Raw genomic sequence first — 19938 nt, forward strand, 5'->3', positions numbered from 1 at the left:
CCACCTTGCTATATGGAGCAGAATCCTGGACGGCTTACCGTCGACATATAAAAAAACTTGAGGCATTCCATATTCGCTGTCTTCAGCGTATATTAGGGCTCCCATGGCAAGACAAAGTACCTCATTCTGAAATTCTCCACTGTTCAAACCTGCTGAGTATAGAATCCACATTGGCAGAAAAACAACTCAGGTGGATCGGCCACGTCATCCGTATGCCAGAACATCGCCTTCCTCGCCAGGTCCTCTACAGTCAGCTCCCTGAAGCTCGGCGTAATCCAGGGGGTCAGAAAAAGAGGTACAAGGACAACATCAAAGCTACGCTCAAGAAGTGCAACATACGACCTGAACAACTAGAAATGAACGCCTCTGACAGACCACTATGGCGCTCACTCGAGCTGGAGTCAATCAACTTGAAGACACCCGGAACCAGGCAAGACAACAGCGCAGGGAGAGAAGACAAAACCGTCGAGATCGGATACCCCCGGTCAACCCAGACCTGACTTGCCAGTTGTGTGGCAGTGTGTGGATCCAGAATTGGTCTTCACAGCCATGCAAGATGGCACCAACGACAACAGATCTAACTTCATCCCCATCACAGCGAAGCAGAAGTCGTCTTCGATTCGAAGGACAGCAATAACGTAACGTAACGTAAAGTGTTGTGGAATGGGCAACAAGGAACCCGAAGAACGGCCCAGAAGTATCCGTTATATAGCTGCGACTGGGTTCAACCAAAATTAGGAGAAATAAGTAATTTGGGAACAAGGATCAGGACAAAGAAATTAAGAAAAGAATTATGGTAAATGTAAAGGAAACAATTGAAAAAAAGAAATGGGATAAAAAAAAACTGATTTATAGAAGAGAATGGCCTACAGCCCTATAATAAAGAAATGGATATGGATAAGGCCATCCTTACAATAAGCGCATGTTAAACATGCTCAAAATAATAGCAAATCTCAAGGAAATATATAATAATGTTTGTGACATGTGCAAAGAAATAAATAAATTTTCATGGCCAAAATTTGGAAAGTTAAGTAAACAAGATACTGTATAAGAATGGATATGTTGCCAAATCATAGAAGAGAGCTGGTGGAATACATTAGTCTGATCATAAATCTGAAAGAACAGTTTTATAATACCCCAATAGGTTGCCAAAACTAATAGTAAGGTTTTACTCAACTGAGTTTAAGGTAGAATGGGATAAAACAAAAAAAATGTTGTTCATGGTCAGAGGAAAAAGCTAATCTACAATAGCGAGTACAAAATTAGAAGCTTTACACCTATCTATTGATTAATAAAATGCCCACAAACTTATGTTGGGGATTGAACAGTTAGGAATCTGGAATCAAGAACCTCAAATTCTCCGTTATATTCTCAGGGCCTGCTGCACCTCACCTGTAGTAAGAATGGGCACAATTGCATGTTTAGGAAATACAATATTCTACAACACTTAATATTTATATGAACTATTTAATCATAATTTCAGGAACTGCTAAAAAGAACAGCCACAGATCATTTACATTCAAAAGAACTGCTATACTACTACAATTAAATTTAATATAAAATTTAGGCCTTAAGCCAAGCACTGGGGCATCAAAGGCCATTCAGCTCTGTATAATACAAATTAATCATCCACACCAACTCTTTCACATTTGGTCTCATTTTTACTTCTAAAACCAATCACACAACTTTCATACAATAATATCTAAATGTAAAATAAGGAGGGATTAAAAGGATAAAAAAAATATATTAATAAAATGATTTAAAGCTCATGATATCAACCAATACTATAAATTATTTTCAAGTTCAGGGTATTACAATTTTCCCCCATTATTTGTCATAAAGGTTTGTCCTGGAAAAAATGTGTCCGCCTCTGAAGATTGAAAACAGGACAATCGACTAAAATATGTTTGATATCTATTGTCATTTGACAGGTATTACAAAGAGGGGCCTGTCTCCCTTCACCACTCTTCATTAAATAATTGTGGGTTGCATGTGTATGGCCAATACACAGTCTAGTTAAAATGATATCATCCCTCCTACTTGTAGAATTACAAGATGGCCATTTATCCACTGAAGGGTGGATTTGTTTCAATATTGTATTGGTGGTCATATTCACTATACCTTAAGTCACCATAATCCTAAACATTTTTACATCAACTAGTAATCCTTTAGCCCTACATCCTATGTGGTGTAGATCTTCTTCAGTGTGTCTTTTCTATAATTTCATGTGCCTTGGTAAAGGTCATCATCTTGCCACCGTCGTATCCAATACTTCTCTGACCAATTTTCATTATCGAAAGGTCTTACCACTTCACCTAAGATGTTGCTAAAAGTTTTTTAACTTCTCCTTGATTACCTTTTACATCATGACTTTTCACTTACCTTTCATCCTTAATTGTCTTCCTGGTTCATTTTGAAGATTAAAAACCTCTTGGTGATATTTTGCAGTCCTAAGTAACATCCTCCTTTACCTTCCTTCCTCTCAACATCCACATGATCACATTGCTGACTGTACTTTCTCCTTTGCTTCCTAAGATTTGTTCTGCTTGCATCAACTTTAGACATTAAATTTGCTATGCTGAACAATATCTCTGGACTTCATAAACAGTACAGTGGGGTATTCATGAAAACTACATTATTGTAAAAATAACTTTTAATTCAGTACACAGCTTTTCCAGTAGCCTACACAGTAATTTTGTTACTTGCAGTCCAACTTGCACATTCCATATTTCTTCACTATGCTAAGACAGCATGTTACAAACTCCCATTTCATCCCAAAATACGACTCTGTTCGGTGAAATTGAAGGGTTGCTGAAGAAAATGAATACCAGTGTGGCTTGGAAGTAACATTGTTATACTTGTAACGCTTGGAATTATATATATATATCTATATATTCTTTAGCAGAAATAGATTTATTGTCAACATATATTTCTTTTTTTTTCCTAAAAATATCTCTTTAATGTGTATTTTAGTTTCAAGTCTGAGACTGGTCCTCAGCCTTAGAGTAATCTAAAGACTCGCCATTGACTTGCTGAGGACTTGCAGCTTTTCCCACTAAGTAGTAAGTCATTAATTCACCCTTTCCTTTCACAGCTATCAGACCTCTTTGCTCAAATACATATCCAAAATGTTGCAGGATTTTGGTAGTCTCTTCTGTTACCTGAAATAAAAGATTAACTCGGTAAAATACTACAGCAATAGTCAATAAAGTATTAAGATGCAATGCAAAATGGTGTACTGAGTACTAAACCACACAAAAAACAAGATAATTAAAATATCAAGGCAAAATGTACACATTACTTAAAAAAATAAATATATGTTCTTGCTATTGTTAGAACATCAAATTTTCAAAAAATTCACGCAGCTACTTTAAAAAGGGTGATATTCTGTCCTGGCTGTAGGTAACCTGTTACCTACTTGTATACATCCAGCCTTCCCTGTCGATTCCATACGAGAAGCTACATTGACAGTGTTCCCCCAGATATCATAGTGAGGTTTTCTTGCACCAATTACTCCAGCTGTTATAGGTCCATGGTTGATCCCTGTTGAAATAATGGTTATGAACTATGCTGCCAACATAAATGCTACAACACTAAGACAAGAAATTGTAATTCATCAAAAGTCTTCTGATCAAGTTTTAATAATCTACAGGTAGTTATTAATGAATAAAGAATTGTTTTCAAGAACATAAACCCTGTCTTTCCGGTGATAATGGACTCTGTCTTCTTTGTCTGCATCTTTTCCCACTTTTATGTGGGGTCGATGTTGCATTAATTTCATTCTGATTATACTCATGACCATAGTTGTTTTGGCTATTTTTTTTTTTCATGGCCGGATGCTTTTCCTGCCGTCAACCGGCCCCATTTACCCGGGCTTAGGACCGGCACCAAGATGAGGATAGCTTGCCCCCCTCAGTGGCTGGGCTTTTTGTTTAATGGACTGTTAGTCATATAGTGGATATGATTCCAAACAGTAATACTGTACTAAGACTAAATTTAACTTACCCATTCTAAGAACAAAGTGATTGAATGATTGTTCGTTGATGGACTGAAGAGCCCTTACTAATTCGAAGGCGAAGTCAACGAGGAGTCCTAAATGTGCCCATCGAACTTTCACTGGATCATCCTCCTACAACAACAAATCAAATATTGTACACCAAATTCAAAATAAAAAACTAGTAGAAAAATTATGAATCTATTAAGTTCTGTTATTCATAGATCTTAGTTCCATATCCATTTATGACTTGTTATATAATTTCAGTTGTTTTTCACATATTGTAAATATTGCTTCCTATGGGAAGTATCCAGCTCTTTCATTAACAATGAATAATCGAGAGAAACTTACAAATAGATGATTAATTAAATACAAATCTATCCATAGAATTTTAATTTAATAACAATGAGAACTAATCTATATTCTGACTAACCTTGACTTGTCGAGAAGGATTAAGCCCACTTGCAGCCATGTAAGTTGATCCAATGGTTTTAATTTTGATGATGTCATGGAATTGAGGTAACTCCAAAAGCTGAAAAAAAACATACCAATAAAATCATGTCATTAGTGTACAGTATTAGCAAATCAGCATTAAGACATTGCGTAGCATTATATTGCGACAGGTGTGAAATGAAGAGATGTAAATATTTTGACTTGGCCTGTCGCATATTGCAAATGGAAATCCTATGTGAATATCAATGTCAATAAAGTCAATAAAATTTCAATGGGTCATATACTGTTTTGGAAACAGGTTTGTGTAATATTATTGACATGGAGGTGTGTGTGTGTGTGTGTGTGTGTCTGGGTGTGTGTAGACATTCAAACTTTTATATTTCTTAAATCAGTGATCCTGTTTCCCTAACTTATCATTTCTTGCAAAGTTTCATTTTTTTAAATACTATGAAATTCATAGTTATCTGATCTTTAGTCTATTATGAATACTAAATACTTTTTTGAGCTGATTTTGCCAGATATACCATTGGCTACTATAGTCCATTTCTTTTAGCGATGCAGATTTGCACCGACTCGCAGCGGTGCCCTATTAGCTCGGAAAAGTTTCCTGATCGCTGATTGGTTGGACGAGATAATTCTAACCAATCAGCGATCAGGAAACTTTTCCGAGCTAAAAGGGCACCGCTGCGAGTCGGTGCAAATCTGCCTCGATAAAAGAAATGGACTGTAATCATCTTTTCATGCAATCAAAGTTAATAATACAACAAAGTGAGCGGCAACTTGAATGTCTTCACAGTTCTAACTGATTGTAAATAAAAAAAAAAAACTCAGTTAAATAGTAAATACAGTACTGTACATTGTTAGTGTTCAATTTCCTTAAAGAGCTTAGCTCTATACAGTAATAACTACAATATGGAAATTCAATCAGTATAATGTAAGAATATTTTCAAGGATGCAGTATCAAGGGAAGGGCAATACAGTAATAATCTCATACACTGGTAACTACATGATAATGAGCCTTATATAATGTGTGCTTTCACCATCATGTGTCTAAGATACATATTTAAAAATCATAAATTAAAATGTAGCTAAAGTAATAATATATATATATATATATATATATATATATATATATATATATATATATATATATATATATATATATATATATATATATATATATATATATATATATATATATATATATATATATATATATATATATATATATATATATATATATATATATATATATATATATATATATATATATATATATATATATATATATATATATATATATATATATATATATATATATATATATATATATATATATATATATATACACACAGTAATATAACAGTGCTGAAATGCAATAAAAATAACAATAATACTGTATAATAAGTTCATGTGAATTTATGGTAAATTTTTCTCTCATACTTATGATACCAAATTCTATAAAGCGTACACAAAACTAACAACAAATATAAAGTTGATTTTCATAACAATAGCATACTGTACTGTACGCTGTCATAAAAATGTACAATACTACGTGACATCTCTCTCTCTCTCTCTCTCTCTCTCTCTCTCTCTCTCTCTCTCTCTCTCTCTCTCTCTCTCTCTCTCTCTCTCTCTCTCTCAAGTTGTTGTTGATGAAAAACAAGAGAAATTACAACACCTATGTGATGAAAAGAAGTGAAATGCTGGTAATGTTATATGTAATACAGTACAGTACTAGACATCTTCTAACGTTGAAAAAGCAGGACGCTATAAACCCAAGGGCTCTAACATGGAAAAATAGCCCAGTAAGGAAAGGATACAAGGCAATAAACAAACAACAAGAGAAGTAATGAACAACCAAAATATTTTAAGAACACTAACAATATTAAAATAGATCTTTCACATACAAAACTATACAAGCTTCAAAACAACAAGAGAAAAAGAAATAAGGTAAAATAGTGTGCCTGACTGTACCCTCAACCAAGAGAACTCTATCCCAAGACAGTGTAAGACCATGGTACAGAGGCTATGGCACTAACCAAGATTAGGGAACAATGGTTTGATTTTGGAGTGTCCTTCATCTAGAATAGCTACTTACCCTAGCTAAAGAGTCTCTTCTACCCTTACCAAGAGGAAAGTAGCAACTGAGTGAAGAATTGTTTGGTAATTTCAGGGTTGTGGTGTATGAGGATAGAGGAGAATATGGAAAGAATAGGCCAGACTATTCATTGTATGTGTAGGCAAAGGAAAAATGAGCAGTAACCCGAGAGAGGGATACAATGTGGTACTGTCTGGCCAGTCAAAGGACCCAATAAATATTTAGCGATAGTATCTTAACCAGTACTAAATAATGTGGTATAATTCCCTAGAGAATCAAGTACAGTACAGTACAATGATGTCAGAAGATAAATCAATAAAAAATTTTGTGGAAACAGTGATAAGAAGTTTTCTTTCTTTTTATCAAAACATTCCTGTATGGGGTCTAATCCCTTGGAAAATATATTGAAGACTTTAAGGTTGCATTTCATCCGAAAACCATACGACACAACTTTGTCCTTTACAATCTGTTTAATTATAAACACTAATGAGAACCATAGTGGCTACAGGTAAGCAAACTCTGGTGTTGCTCACAAAGATGATGCAAGTAACTTTGCTTCTATCCCTTTCCAGAACATAGACCTAAGAGGGGGTTACAGATTTTCTTTGCTTCAGCAAGGACAGCTTCATTTTTGTATAAAACAATAGGCTATAACAAAAACCAACGTAAATAGTGATCTGCAATTTGAATAATTTCCAAAACATAACTTGAAGTAAGTAGGAACTCTAATATAAAGGGATGAGTCCTTTGGCTGTTCAGGCAGGTGATTGGCTGACCAGGAAATGGTCATGCACAATGTTTCATATCAAATCTTAAATCTAAAAAAAATATTTTTGTTTTAATTCAGTATTTTTGTGTTTCATCACACTAGAAACTGCGTAAAATGATTACATACATTAGTGGCCCAACTGTATACAGTACTGAAGTATCAATAATTTCATCAAGCAAAATGTCCCAGAAATACTTACACCATCAAAATCTGATATAACCTCATTGAGGAACCGCAGGCATTCCAGGCCCTGATTGTTCACGGATTCCTCAGAGTAAAAATCTGCAAGCAAATAAAACATTATTAAGAGTGAAAGAACTATCACTTCTCTTTTTAATATGAATGTCTAAGTAACGAATATTTGACTTCTGGATAGATCTACATTGACATGGTTCAAGCAACTCATTAAAGTGCCAGGTTTTACAGAACTCGAGACTGCACAACGACAGATGAACTAGGTCTTTTACACAGATATTATATTAAAGAACATATTCAACATTATTTGGAACAGAAAAGATCTATGTAAAAATAACTTATTAGCAAATAACTTTTTAAATCTTTACTAATAATACTAATAATGAAAAGAAAATACTGCGTAACTCATTGAAATTTTTCATGAGTACAATTGGCCTTTAAATTTTTAGGCAACAGAATACATACCTCCAAAATTTGGCATCGAAGCAAATAGAACTCCTATTTCATCGTAACTCTGGGAATACAGCTCCTCATGTTTCTTTCTCCTAATTCCCATAAAATGTGTTGCAACATGCTGTGGCAGAATGTTATACACTAATGCTTCATTTCTCTGGCGAATATCTGCAGCCCTTTCTCGCTGTTCTTCAACTTCGCGGCGCCACAGATATAACACGCGAGATGTCTTTTCAGTCTTGAGATGTAAAATCAGAAAAAATTAGATAAAGGAATGGAAATAAAAATCATGATACTACTGAAAGTGACAGAAATATGAAATAAAAATTATCTAATGTTTACCTCCATGTAGGACATGCTGCCTACAGTTTGCCTGTACTTTTTCTCCTTAGCTTTCATCCTACCTAGCTCTCCAACTTTTTTTTACTTAACCATGTTTAAAATTCAACTTATAATTGAAAAGTTTATGTAAACCTACTCCTAGTCTTTTGAAACTAATCATAGTCATTATTGGTAACTTTTATTCCTCCGAGATCAAAAATAAAACAAGAAGGAAAATGAATAAATCTAACAGTGACAATTGGCAAAACTGAAATTATTACCGGTAAGTAAAAATGATTCAATAGTTCAGGCCCAACACACATCATAATTTTAACTTCAAAGGCTAATAAATTCTACCTTAATTAGAGAAAGTCAGACTTTCCTTGCCATCATTATGTCAGTTATTTCTATAATATAAGTTTTTCCTTTCATGGGGTTAGTCTTTTGTCTTTTAGGCATTTTCTCTTTTAACACATAGACATGATCAAAGAAAGATCAGGCACAATGTACAAGGCAGATGAGAGTGGGGGAAAGCCTCATTTCATATCTAAACCTATAGAAGGGAACCTGATGTAAAAATACTCCTGATGATGATGATGACGACAAGAAACTAAGCTTTCTAGTATAAATTGGCAGTGGTTACAATAAAATTTTGCACACTTATAGTTCTGTCAGTAACTCCATCATTTTCTTAACAGGAATATTGTTTGAATATATATAAAAGACTACTGGTCAATACAAGTTAAGTATACAGGATATGCTTTTAACTAATGTAACTCCGGTAATTACTTGTACTGTATTAGAAAGACTTCTACTAAATACCAAATTGGTAACTACTAATATGGAGAAGACGACTCGCAAATAAAGATTTGCTACTAAATATTTGCAAAAAGAAGAATATTTTCAAATAATCTTGGTAGGTACTGACTCAACATGAGCTATTCACATACTTAGTAGTTAAAGCCCTTTCATGCTAACTTATAGCTATAGTGCCTTAAAATAAAGTGCAATGTCAATACTGTAACCCATCGAATATCTGAAAACCTTGGGGAATATACTCACCTCCCTGTTGAGAACCATGAGAAGAATCGTAATCATGCAGAGTTCAACTGACAAACTAGTATGGTCCTTCACCATCCTGAAAAAGCACCCATGTATAAAAATAAAAATATCATGGCATCCATTATGTTAGTTACGCTTATTCCTTTATTTGCCATTCTCTCTATATTCACTTCTTCATATAAGGGCTATTAATCTGGAAGTTAGCTTTACAAGTTTCTAGCCTTTTAGGCTAATTCCATGTAAGATTTATCTCAATAATAATAACAAAGAATAACATGAAAGCACAAACAAAAAGTATATTGTACAACAAGTATCATGTGATTGTCTTATTAATATACATCAATTGAGTAATGAGAAATGATATAAAAATGTAGAATGTATTCTTTGTTGTATAAAAAAACAAGGGTACATCAACTTAAAAAATGTCCAAAGAAATTCAGAAGAGATTTTAACTTACCTACACAATCTACACAGTTGTGATGTTGATTTTATGGAGTCAGTCTCCAACATCAATACAGGAAATAAATCAACAGCCCAATATAGCATACCTTAAAGACTGGTTTAAGAAAATATATTAAGATATTTTTCCAAAGCATGACCAAATCAAAATTTTAGTTACAGAAACTTACCTCTTTATATCATAATCAATCCAGTCCTCAGCATTTTCTAGAGCATGTTTCATTATGAGTAAGTTCATGGTGCATTGTAGACCCACTACAGCAATCATTACAAGACTCTTGATCATGTAGCTGACCTATAAAAATACAAACGTCAATCAATATTACATAGCAAAGAGTATAACAATGCTAATCTTCATTTAGTAGCTGACCTACAAAAATAAAAACGTCAATCAATATTACATAGCAAAGAGTATAACAATGCTCATCTTCATTTAGTAGCTGACCTACAAAAATACAAACGTCAATCAATATTACATAACAAAGAGTATAACAATGCTCATCTTCATTTAGTAGCTGACCTACAAAAATAAAAACGTCAATCAATATTACATAGCAAAGAGTATAACAATGCTAATCTTCATTTAGTAGCTGACCTATAAAAATAAAAACGTCAATCAATATTACATAGCAAAGAGCATAACAATGCTAATCTTCATTTAGTAGCTGACCTATAAAAATAAAAACGTCAATCAATATTACATAGCAAAGAGCATAACAATGCTAATCTTCATTTAGTAGCTGACCTATAAAAATAAAAATGTCAATCAATATTACATAACAAAGAGTATAACAATGATAATCTTCATTTAGTAGCTGACCTATAAAAATAAAAACGTCAATCAATATTACATAGCAAAGAATATAACAATGCTAATATTCAGTTTATTTATATATATATATATATATATATATATATATATATATATATATATATATATATATATATATCTATTCATCTATATATATATATATATATATATATATATATATATATATATATATATATATATATATATCTATATATATATATATATATATATATATATATATATATATATATATATATATATATATATATATATATATTGTTTTTATAGAGAGAGCTGCTACATAGTCCAAAGTTAATAGGTAAAAAAAGACTCGCCTCTTGGCTTTACCGGAAAAAAAACTGCTTTCCTTGTGAGGATACAAGGATTACCAATACTGATATACTATTCTCTAGTAAGCAACAAATTACATACATATATCCCAAATTTAGATATCAACTTTCAATACTCAAAACCCCACAAGAAGATTGAGGTCAACTATTGTGCATCCTTACATATATATTGATTAATGCCAAGTAATTCTTATGGATTCCCATACATGATGCCTTTGGATTAAAACCATCCACATGTTTTCTTCCCTTTCATCATCGTTATACTGAAAGCAAGGTTATTTTCACTAAATGTTAAAGATAATATGTTCCCTAGTTTGCAGTCTGGCTTTTGCAAAAGCTTTGGAGCATGTGATGCCATTCTTAAAATTTCCAGGAATGTACAGAAATCCCTTGATTGTGGTCAGTTAGTTTGTATGATTGGCTGGAATTTTAGTGCTGCCTTTGACCGTGTTAACCACTTGGCCTTTGTTCACTAAGTCAAATAAATGGGAGTTGGTGGGTCTGTTCTTAGCACCCTTATTTAATTTTTAGGTAATAAGATTTGCCAGAGTAGTTATTGATGGACACCACAGTGAATATAGGAATGTACTATTTGGTGTTCCTCAAGGTAGTGTTCTTGGCCCATTACTTTTCATACTATATATGCATGATACGTAGTTTGGGCTAAAACCATGCCCGTTGTACATGCAGATAATGCTACAGTACTCTCTGTATCATTCCATCTGAATTTAGACCTATGGCTGCTGAATCCCTGAGTAGATATAGCTAAAATTAGCGTAGGGTGAAAATTATGAGACATGAAGTTGAACTCTACAAAACTCAAAATATGATTGCAAGTAGGACAAGGAAAGTGATTTCTCATCATCCAGACTTTTGCATTGATAATTTTTCTAGAAATTTGAATATACTGTACAACTCCTTTAAAATTCTAGCTGTGATTCTTGATTGTAAATTTACTTTTGAGAAAAACATTTGGTCTGTTTCTTCTTTAATTGCACAAAAATTGTACTTGTGAGAGTCTGTTTGTGATTTTTGGTGGTCAATCTATACTGAAGATATGCTTTAATTCTTTCATTTTACATTGTTTGTAGTACCGTATTGTTTTCCTGTCTGGTTTTCAGCTGTTGACTCTTATCTCAATTAGTTAAACAAAAACTTGCAATCTTTTAAATTTCTTATTACTGATCTGGATATTAATCTCTGGCACCATTGTTCAACTATTATGTAAGCTACATAAAATTCTTCATAATTATGACCATCCTCTGAATTCAAATCTTCCCAGACTGTACACAGAACTAGGTATGCACTTAATTCTAATTGTTTTGCCTTCACTATATTAAGGCTCAATACGACACAGTATTTTAGAAGTTTTATCCACGAAGTGACCAGATTGTGGAATAATCTTCTTAACCTGGCAGTTGAATCAGTGGAACTTCAGAAGTTCAAATTTGCTGCAAATATTTTTATGTAGACTATGTTGACACAAGTTTCTCTTCATAGTTCATATAGGGCAGATCTATCTTAGCTTTGTTACTGATCTTAAAATATTTCATATTTTTTATTCATTACTTCTCATATATACTGTACTGTAGTTTATTCATTCCCTTATCTCCTTCCCTCTATTGCAGCCATATTGCTAGTAACATTAAGCTTTTTCAACTAGGGTTGTAGCTTAGTTAATAATAATAGCAATCTGAATGGAGTTATTACTACAGAAACTTTATTTCTCCATATGAAAGTTAGATTAATAAAATTTCAGTTACGAGAAACAGCATGTTCGCAGTCGAGAAACAGAATATTTGCACAGATGACAAACATTTGAAAGGGCTAAATAGAATTTTGATTTGATACTAAAACAGAGTACTTACTTGTGCCAAAAGGGAAGCTGCTAGCAGTATCAACAAAGTGAAATATGAGTAGTATGCTGGATGTGGACATATGTTGGTCGCTTGTAAAGTGAAAAAATCACTTTCTTCTGGGATTTCTTGTATCAACTGACTGAAATTCTCATTGTCAACCTTTATGGTTTGATTCTGAACAGATGTCCTCTCAGTGGGGAAAACAGTGGTGTTGCCATTAGCCAAGATTTCAAACGGATTATCTATCTTGTCACAGAAATACTGAAAGAAAGAAATGTAATCAATGTTTTTGATGAGGAAACAGTCCAACTCTTAAAATAAAATTTAATCTAATAATTATAAACACTAATATATCACTGCAGCACCAATCTTTGTAAACACTGGATGAATCACAGTGGAACAAAATAAATGATATAGAGAAAATTTACCCCAAAGTCAGTTGATTAATGTGATACAGGTAGGAGTAGTTTTTTAAATAGTATCTCTTTTTATCCATACCTAAAATAACAAGCTTAAGCAGTTCTTAGTCATGCCATTCTCTGTGATATAATAAAGTCTATCAGAGGTACACAGCATGTACAGGCATTTTCTTGAGGCTGATAACTCCGTGTTATCAACAGCAGAGAAGCCTGCAAACTAGTAGGTTCCAATACCTGAATTGCGGACACATTAAATTGTAAAAATGGTAATTATCTATAACCACTTTTGAAAGATTTACAGTGAACAAGCTTACAGCTGTCCTCAATGCACACAAAATATTGAAGAGAAAATCAGGAATACTGGGAGAGAGATCTGAACTCTTTATTCTAAAGTTGTATTACTATAAAAGACCTTAAAGTTTCTCCAAAACAAAATCAGGAAAATGTAAGACTTCAAGGTTCCCTATGGCCATCATAAATAATTCTGAAGGACATGTCTTAAATGTGTCCCTCAGTACTGCTTCCATCTCAAGAAAAATGTTATTTTCATTAGTAAAATAAATTTTTGAATATACTTACCCGATAATCATGTAGCTGTCAACTCCGTTGCCCGACAGAATTCTACGGACGGGATACGCCAGCGATCGCTATACAAGAGGGGGGTGTACTCACCAGCGCCATCTGTGGCCAGGTACTGCAGTACTTCTTGTCAACACCACCTCAATTTTTCCTCGGTCCACTGGTTCTCTATGGGGAGGAAGGGTGGGTCAATTAAATCATGATTATCGGGTAAGTATATTCAAAAATTTATTTTACTAATGAAAATAACATTTTTCAATATTAATCTTACCCGATAATCATGTAGCTGATTCACACCCAGGGGGGTGGGTGAAAACCAGTGTACATGTTAATCAAGAAGCTAAGTATCCCGTATTTCATATTATCAGTTATTCAAAATAACAAATGAAATTATAAGTACCTGGTAAGGAAGTCGACTTGAACCATTACTCTGCCTTTAATAAGTACGTCTTCCTTACTGAGTGCAGCGGTCCTCTTAGGAGGCTGAACAACTCTAAGGTGCTGAAGTATAAAGGGCTGCAACCCATACTAAAGGACCTCTACACAACCTCTAACCTAGGCGCTTCTCAAGAAAGAATTGACCACCCGCCAAATCAACTAGGATGCGGAAGGCTTCTTAGCCTACCGTAACAACCCAAAAACAACAATAAAAGCATTAAAGAGAAAGGTTAAAAAAGGTTATGGGATTAAGGGAATGTAGTGGCTGAGCCCTCACCTACTACTGCACTCGCTGCTACGAATGGTCCCAGGGTGTAGCTGTTCTCGTAAAGAGACTGGACATCTTTGAGATAGAATGATGCAAACACTGACTTGCTCCTCCAATAGGTTGCATCCATAATACTCTGCAGAGAACGGTTCTGTTTGAAGGCCATTGAAGTAGCCACAGCTCTCACTTCGTGTGTCCTTACCTTCAGCAAAGCAAGGTCTTCATCCTTCATGTGAGAATGAGCTTCTCTAATCAGAAGCCTTATGTAATACGAAACTGCGTTCTTGGACATAGGCATCGAAGGTTTCTTAATGGCACACCATAAGGCCTCTGATTGTCCTCGTATAGGCTTTGACCTTTTAAGATAGTACTTTAGAGCTCTGACAGGGCAAAGAACTCTCTCTAGTTCGTTACCCACCATGTTGGAAAGGCTAGGAATTTCGAACGATCTAGGCCAAGGACGTGAAGGAAGTTCATTTTTTGCCAAAAACCCGAGCTGTAAGGAACATGTAGCTGTTTCAGATGTGAATCCTATGTTCCTGCTGAAGGCGTGAACCTCACTAACTCTTTTGGCTGTTGCAAGGCAGACGAGGAAAAGAGTTTTGAGAGTAAGGTCTTTGAAAGAGGCTGACTGGAGAGGTTCAAATCTAGGAGACATAAGGAACCTTAAGACTACGTCTAGATTCCAGCCTGGAGTGGACAAGCGACGTTCTTTAGAGGTCTCGAAAGACCTAAGGATGTCCTGTAGATCTTTGTTGGAGGAAAGATCCAAGCCTCTGTGGCGGAAAACTGCTGCCAACATACTTCTGTACCCTTTGATCGTAGGAGCCGAAAGAGATCTAACATTCCTAAGATGTAACAGGAAGTCAGCAACTTGGGTTACAGAGGTACTGGTAGAGGAAACTGCATTGGCTCTGCACCAGCTTCGGAAGACTTCCCACTTGGATTGATAAACTCTGCGAGTGGATATCCTCCTTGCTCTGGCAATCGCTCTGGCTGCCTCCTTCGAAAAGCCTCTAGCTCTAGAGAGTCTTTCGATAGTCTGAAGGCAGTCAGACGAAGAGCGTGGAGGCTTGGGTGTACCTTCTTTACATGAGGTTGACGTAGAAGGTCCACTCTTAGAGGGAGAGTCCTGGGAACGTCGACCAGCCATTGCAGTACCTCTGTGAACCATTCTCTTGCAGGCCAAAGGGGAGCAACCAACGTCAGCTGTGTCCCTTCGTGAGAGACGAACTTCTGAATAACTCTGTTGATGATCTTGAACGGCGGGAATGCATACAGATCGAGGTGGGACCAATCCAGCAGAAAAGCATCCACGTGAACTGCTGCCGGGTCTGGGATTGGGGAACAGTACAATGGGAGCCTCTTGGTCATCGAGGTAGCGAACAGATCTATCGTTGGCTGACCCCACAAGGCCCAAAGCCTGTTGCACACGTTCTTGTGAAGGGTCCATTCTGTGGGGATGACTTGACCCTTCCTGCTGAGGCGATCTGCCGAGACATTCATATTGCCCTGAATGAATCTCGTTACCAGCGTGAGGTTTCGACTTCTTGACCAAATGAGGAGGTCCCTTGCTATCTCGCAAAGCTTCCTCGAATGAGTCCCTCCCTGCTTGGAGATGTACGCCAAGGCTGTGGTGTTGTCGGAGTTCACCTCCACCACCTTGTTTAGCAGGAGGGACTTGAAGTTCATTAAGGCCAGATGTACTGCCAACAACTCCTTGCAATTGATGTGAAGCGTTTCCTGTTCCTTGTTCCATGTTCCCGAGCATTCCTGTCCGTCCAAGGTCGCGCCCCAGCCCGAGTCTGATGCGTCCGAGTAGAGATGAAGATCGGGGGTCTGAACAGCTAAAGAGAGACCCTCCTTGAGAAGGATGTTGCTCTTCCACCACATTAGAGTAGTCTTCATCTCTTTGGTAACAGGAATAGAGACCGCCTCGAGCGTCATATTCTTGTCCCAGTGAGCTGCTAGATGGTATTGAAGGGGGCGGAGGTGGAGTCTCCCTAACTCGGTGAACAGGGCTAACGATGACAGGGTCCCTGTTAGACTCATCCACTGTCTCACCGAGCATCTGTTCCTCTTCAGCATGCTCAGGATGCACTCTAGGGCTTGGTTGATTCTTGGGGCCGACGGAAAAGCACGAAAAGCTTGACTCCGAATCTCCATTCCCAGGTAAACGATGGTTTGGGAAGGAATAAGCTGGGACTTCTCTAAATTGACCAAAAGACCCAGTTCCTTGGTCAAGTCCAAAGTCCATCTGAGACTCTCCAGACAGCGACGACTTGTGGGGGCTCTTAAAAGCCAGTCGTCTAAATAAAGGGAGGCTCTGATGTCCGCCAAGTGGAGGAATTTCGCAATATTCCTCATCAGTCGCGTAAACACCAGAGGTGCCGTGCTTAGGCCAAAACACAGGGCTTGGAATTGGTACACAACCTTTCCAAAGACGAATCTCAGAAAAGGTTGGGAGTCTGGATGGATGGGGACGTGAAAGTAGGCGTCTTTCAGATCCAACGAGACCATCCAGTCCTCCTGCCTGACCGCTGCTAGGACCGACTTCGTCGTTTCCATAGTGAACGTCTGCTTGGTGACATAAGCATTGAGCGCACTGACGTCCAGCACCGGTCTCCAACCTCCTGTCTTCTTGGCCACCAGGAAGAGACGGTTGTAAAAGCCCGGGGATTGATGATCCCGGACTATCACCACTGCCTCCTTCTGTAACAGGAGCGACACCTCTTGATGTAACGCTAGCCTCTTGTCCTTTTCCTTGTAGTTGGGAGAGAGGTTGATGGGAGAAGTGGTCAGAGGGGGATTGCGGCAGAATGGGATCCTGTAACCCTCCCTTAGCCACTTGACAGACTGGGCGTCTGCACCTCTTCTTTCCCAAGCTTGCCAGAAGGTCTTGAGTCTGGCTCCTACAGCTGTCTGGAGAGGAGGAGAGTCAATGCTTGCTTTTCGAAGACTTGGTACCTTTCTTGGACCTGCCCCTGTGACCGTCTGGGCGGGTACTTCCTCGGCTGGGGGCTCTGCCACGAAAGGGCGGAATAAATCTGGTAGCAGGAGTATCAGCCACTGGGGTGCGGTAAGTTCTCGGTACTGAAGGTACAACCTTAGCCTTACGTGCTGAAGAGGCCACGAGGTCATGCGTATCCTTCTGTATAAGAGCCGCAGACATTTCCTTGATAAGATCCTCAGGAAACAGGAACTTAGAGAGAGGAGCAAAAAGTAACTGTGACCTTTGGCAAGAGGTGATACCAGTGGAAAGGAAGGAGCAAAGTTGTTCCCTTTTCTTGAGGACTCCCGATACAAACATAGAGGCAAGTTCGCCAGAACCATCGCGAATTGCTTTGTCCATACAGGACATGATCAGCATGGCTGAGTCTTTGTCAGAAGGGGCAGTCTTCTTGCTCAAGGCCCCCAGGCACCAGTCGAGGAAATTAAAAATTTCAAAGGCGCGAAAGTCTCCCTTTAAGAAGTGGTCCAGATCAGAAAAGGTCCAGCAGACCTTAGAGCGTCTCATAGCCGACCTTCGTGGAGAGTCAACCAAACTTGAGAAGTCAGCCTGGGCAGAGGCAGGGATCCCCAAGCCTGGTTCCTCTCCCGTGGCATACCATACGCCCGACTTAGAAGTCAGCTTAGGAGGAGGAAACATAAAAGACGTCCTTCCCAGTTGCTGCTTGGACTGCAACCAATCCCCTAACATTCTCAAAGCTCTCTTTGATGATCTAGCGAAGACAAGCTTAGTGTAGGCAGACTTAATAGGTTGCATGCCTAGAGAGAACTCGGATGGAGGAGAACGAGGGGTAGCAGAAACAAAGTGTTCAGGGTATAACTCTCTGAACAGAGTTAGGACCTTGCGAAAGTCAATGGAGGGTGGCAACGACTTGGGTTCCTCCACATCAGAAGAAGGATCATCCAGGTGAGCAGCTTCATCCTCAGAAACCTCATCACCTGAGGGTTGAGAAGCGAGAGGTAACGATAAAGCGGTATGCTGAATGGCTGAATCCTGAAGAACGGGTGCATGCGCACTTGCGGATTCATCCTCAAGTCTCTGCTGAAGAGGATGAGGGCTGGTAATGACAAAGTCATGAGGCTGGGATGAAGGAGGTTCTGCGGGGGTCTGAGGAGCAAGCGTGGTGAGAAGCGAATGCTGTAAAGCATGAGGCTCATGCTGCATAGTCTGCGGTTCAAGTTGAATGGGAAGCGGCTCAAGCTGAGAAGAATGTGGTTGCTGCATGCGTTGAGGTGGCTGCCTCATAGCATGAGGTTCCTGCCTCAAGAGTTGCGCTTGCCTCAAGGGTTGAGGTGGCTGCGCAGAGAGAGGCTCTTGTCTCACGAGTTGAGGTTCTTGCCTCAAGAGTTGAGGTGCTTGCCTCGAGAGTTGAGGTTCTCGCCTCGAGGAAAGTGGAGGTGGCTGCCGCAAGAGTTGAGGTTGCTGCCTCAAGGATGGTGGAGGTTGTCGCACCGCAAGAGGTTGCTGCCTCGAGGATGGTTGCAACGCATGAGGCTCCTGCCTCAAGGGTAGAGGAGGTTGCTGCAAAGCATAAGGCTCCTGCCCCCAGTGTTGAGGAGGTTGCCGCGTGGCAAGAGGCTCCTGCCTCAAGGAAAGTGGAGGTTGCTGCACAGCGCTGGTATCTGGCAACTCCCAATGCGGCAGCTCACGCATGGAGGTAGCTTGAGGAACCTCAACATCATACGTCTGGCAGGCTGGACTGCGCAGAGGTGGAGGAGCGCTCGCAGGAGGAGGTGTGTTAACCTTCTCTGCCTGAAACTCCTGCATCAACACCGCAAGCTGCGACTGCATAGTCTGCAGCATAGCCAACTTGGGATCAACAGAAGTTGAGGTCTGTTGAGGCACAGCTTTAACAGAAGTTGAGGTCTGTTGAGGTATCGCTTTACCTCTCTTAGGAGGCGTGCAGCCATCCGATGACTGCGGCGAGTCCGAACTAGCCCAGTGGCTACACCTGGGCTGTTGGACTCGCGCGGTCTGGACCTTACGCTTAAGAGGCCTTGAGACCTGGGTCCAGCGTTTCCTCCCGGAAACTTCTTCTGCAGACGAGGAAATTAAGGGCTCAATCGTCTGAGAGTGGAAGTGACGATCTCTATAAGATACGCCCGCAACCACTGAGGATACTACTGTGCGCCGATCAAGGCCTGCCGAACCCTTTTGCCCTTCGACATTGCTTCTCCCCTGGGCTTGGGAGCTTGCAAGAGGTCCCGGACTGGGAGGACGACTGGCACGCACAGAAGTATCCTCATGCGCAACACTGACACTGACACTAGGCACAGCACTGGCACTACCACTTCCCACTGCACTTTTCACTTTAAGTTCCTTGACATCTGCCAAGAGAAACTTGTGGTCACTCACTACCGACTCCACCTTATCACCTAAAGCCTGAATGGCACGTAA

General features: G+C 38.3%; 1 protein-coding gene across 1 annotated transcript in view; it reads right to left on the bottom strand.

Moving 5' to 3' along the window:
• Window positions 1–2635: 2635 nt before the first annotated feature.
• The window catches only part of Ac3 (Adenylate cyclase 3), a 50939-nt gene continuing 33636 nt past the window's right edge, over window positions 2636–19938 (bottom strand). The window contains exons 9-17 of the mRNA XM_068345258.1: window positions 12837–13088; window positions 9978–10102; window positions 9349–9424; window positions 7978–8203; window positions 7517–7599; window positions 4428–4526; window positions 4006–4129; window positions 3419–3543; window positions 2636–3161 (exon numbers count right to left, since the gene is read on the bottom strand). Coding sequence (XP_068201359.1) covers window positions 2976–3161; window positions 3419–3543; window positions 4006–4129; window positions 4428–4526; window positions 7517–7599; window positions 7978–8203; window positions 9349–9424; window positions 9978–10102; window positions 12837–13088 — 1296 coding nt within the window. The 3' untranslated portion in view covers window positions 2636–2975. The remainder of the gene's footprint in view (window positions 3162–3418; window positions 3544–4005; window positions 4130–4427; window positions 4527–7516; window positions 7600–7977; window positions 8204–9348; window positions 9425–9977; window positions 10103–12836; window positions 13089–19938) is intronic.

The sequence above is a fragment of the Palaemon carinicauda genome, chromosome 21 (genome assembly GCF_036898095.1).
Source record: "Palaemon carinicauda isolate YSFRI2023 chromosome 21, ASM3689809v2, whole genome shotgun sequence".
Classification (NCBI taxonomy): Eukaryota; Metazoa; Arthropoda; class Malacostraca; order Decapoda; family Palaemonidae; genus Palaemon; species Palaemon carinicauda.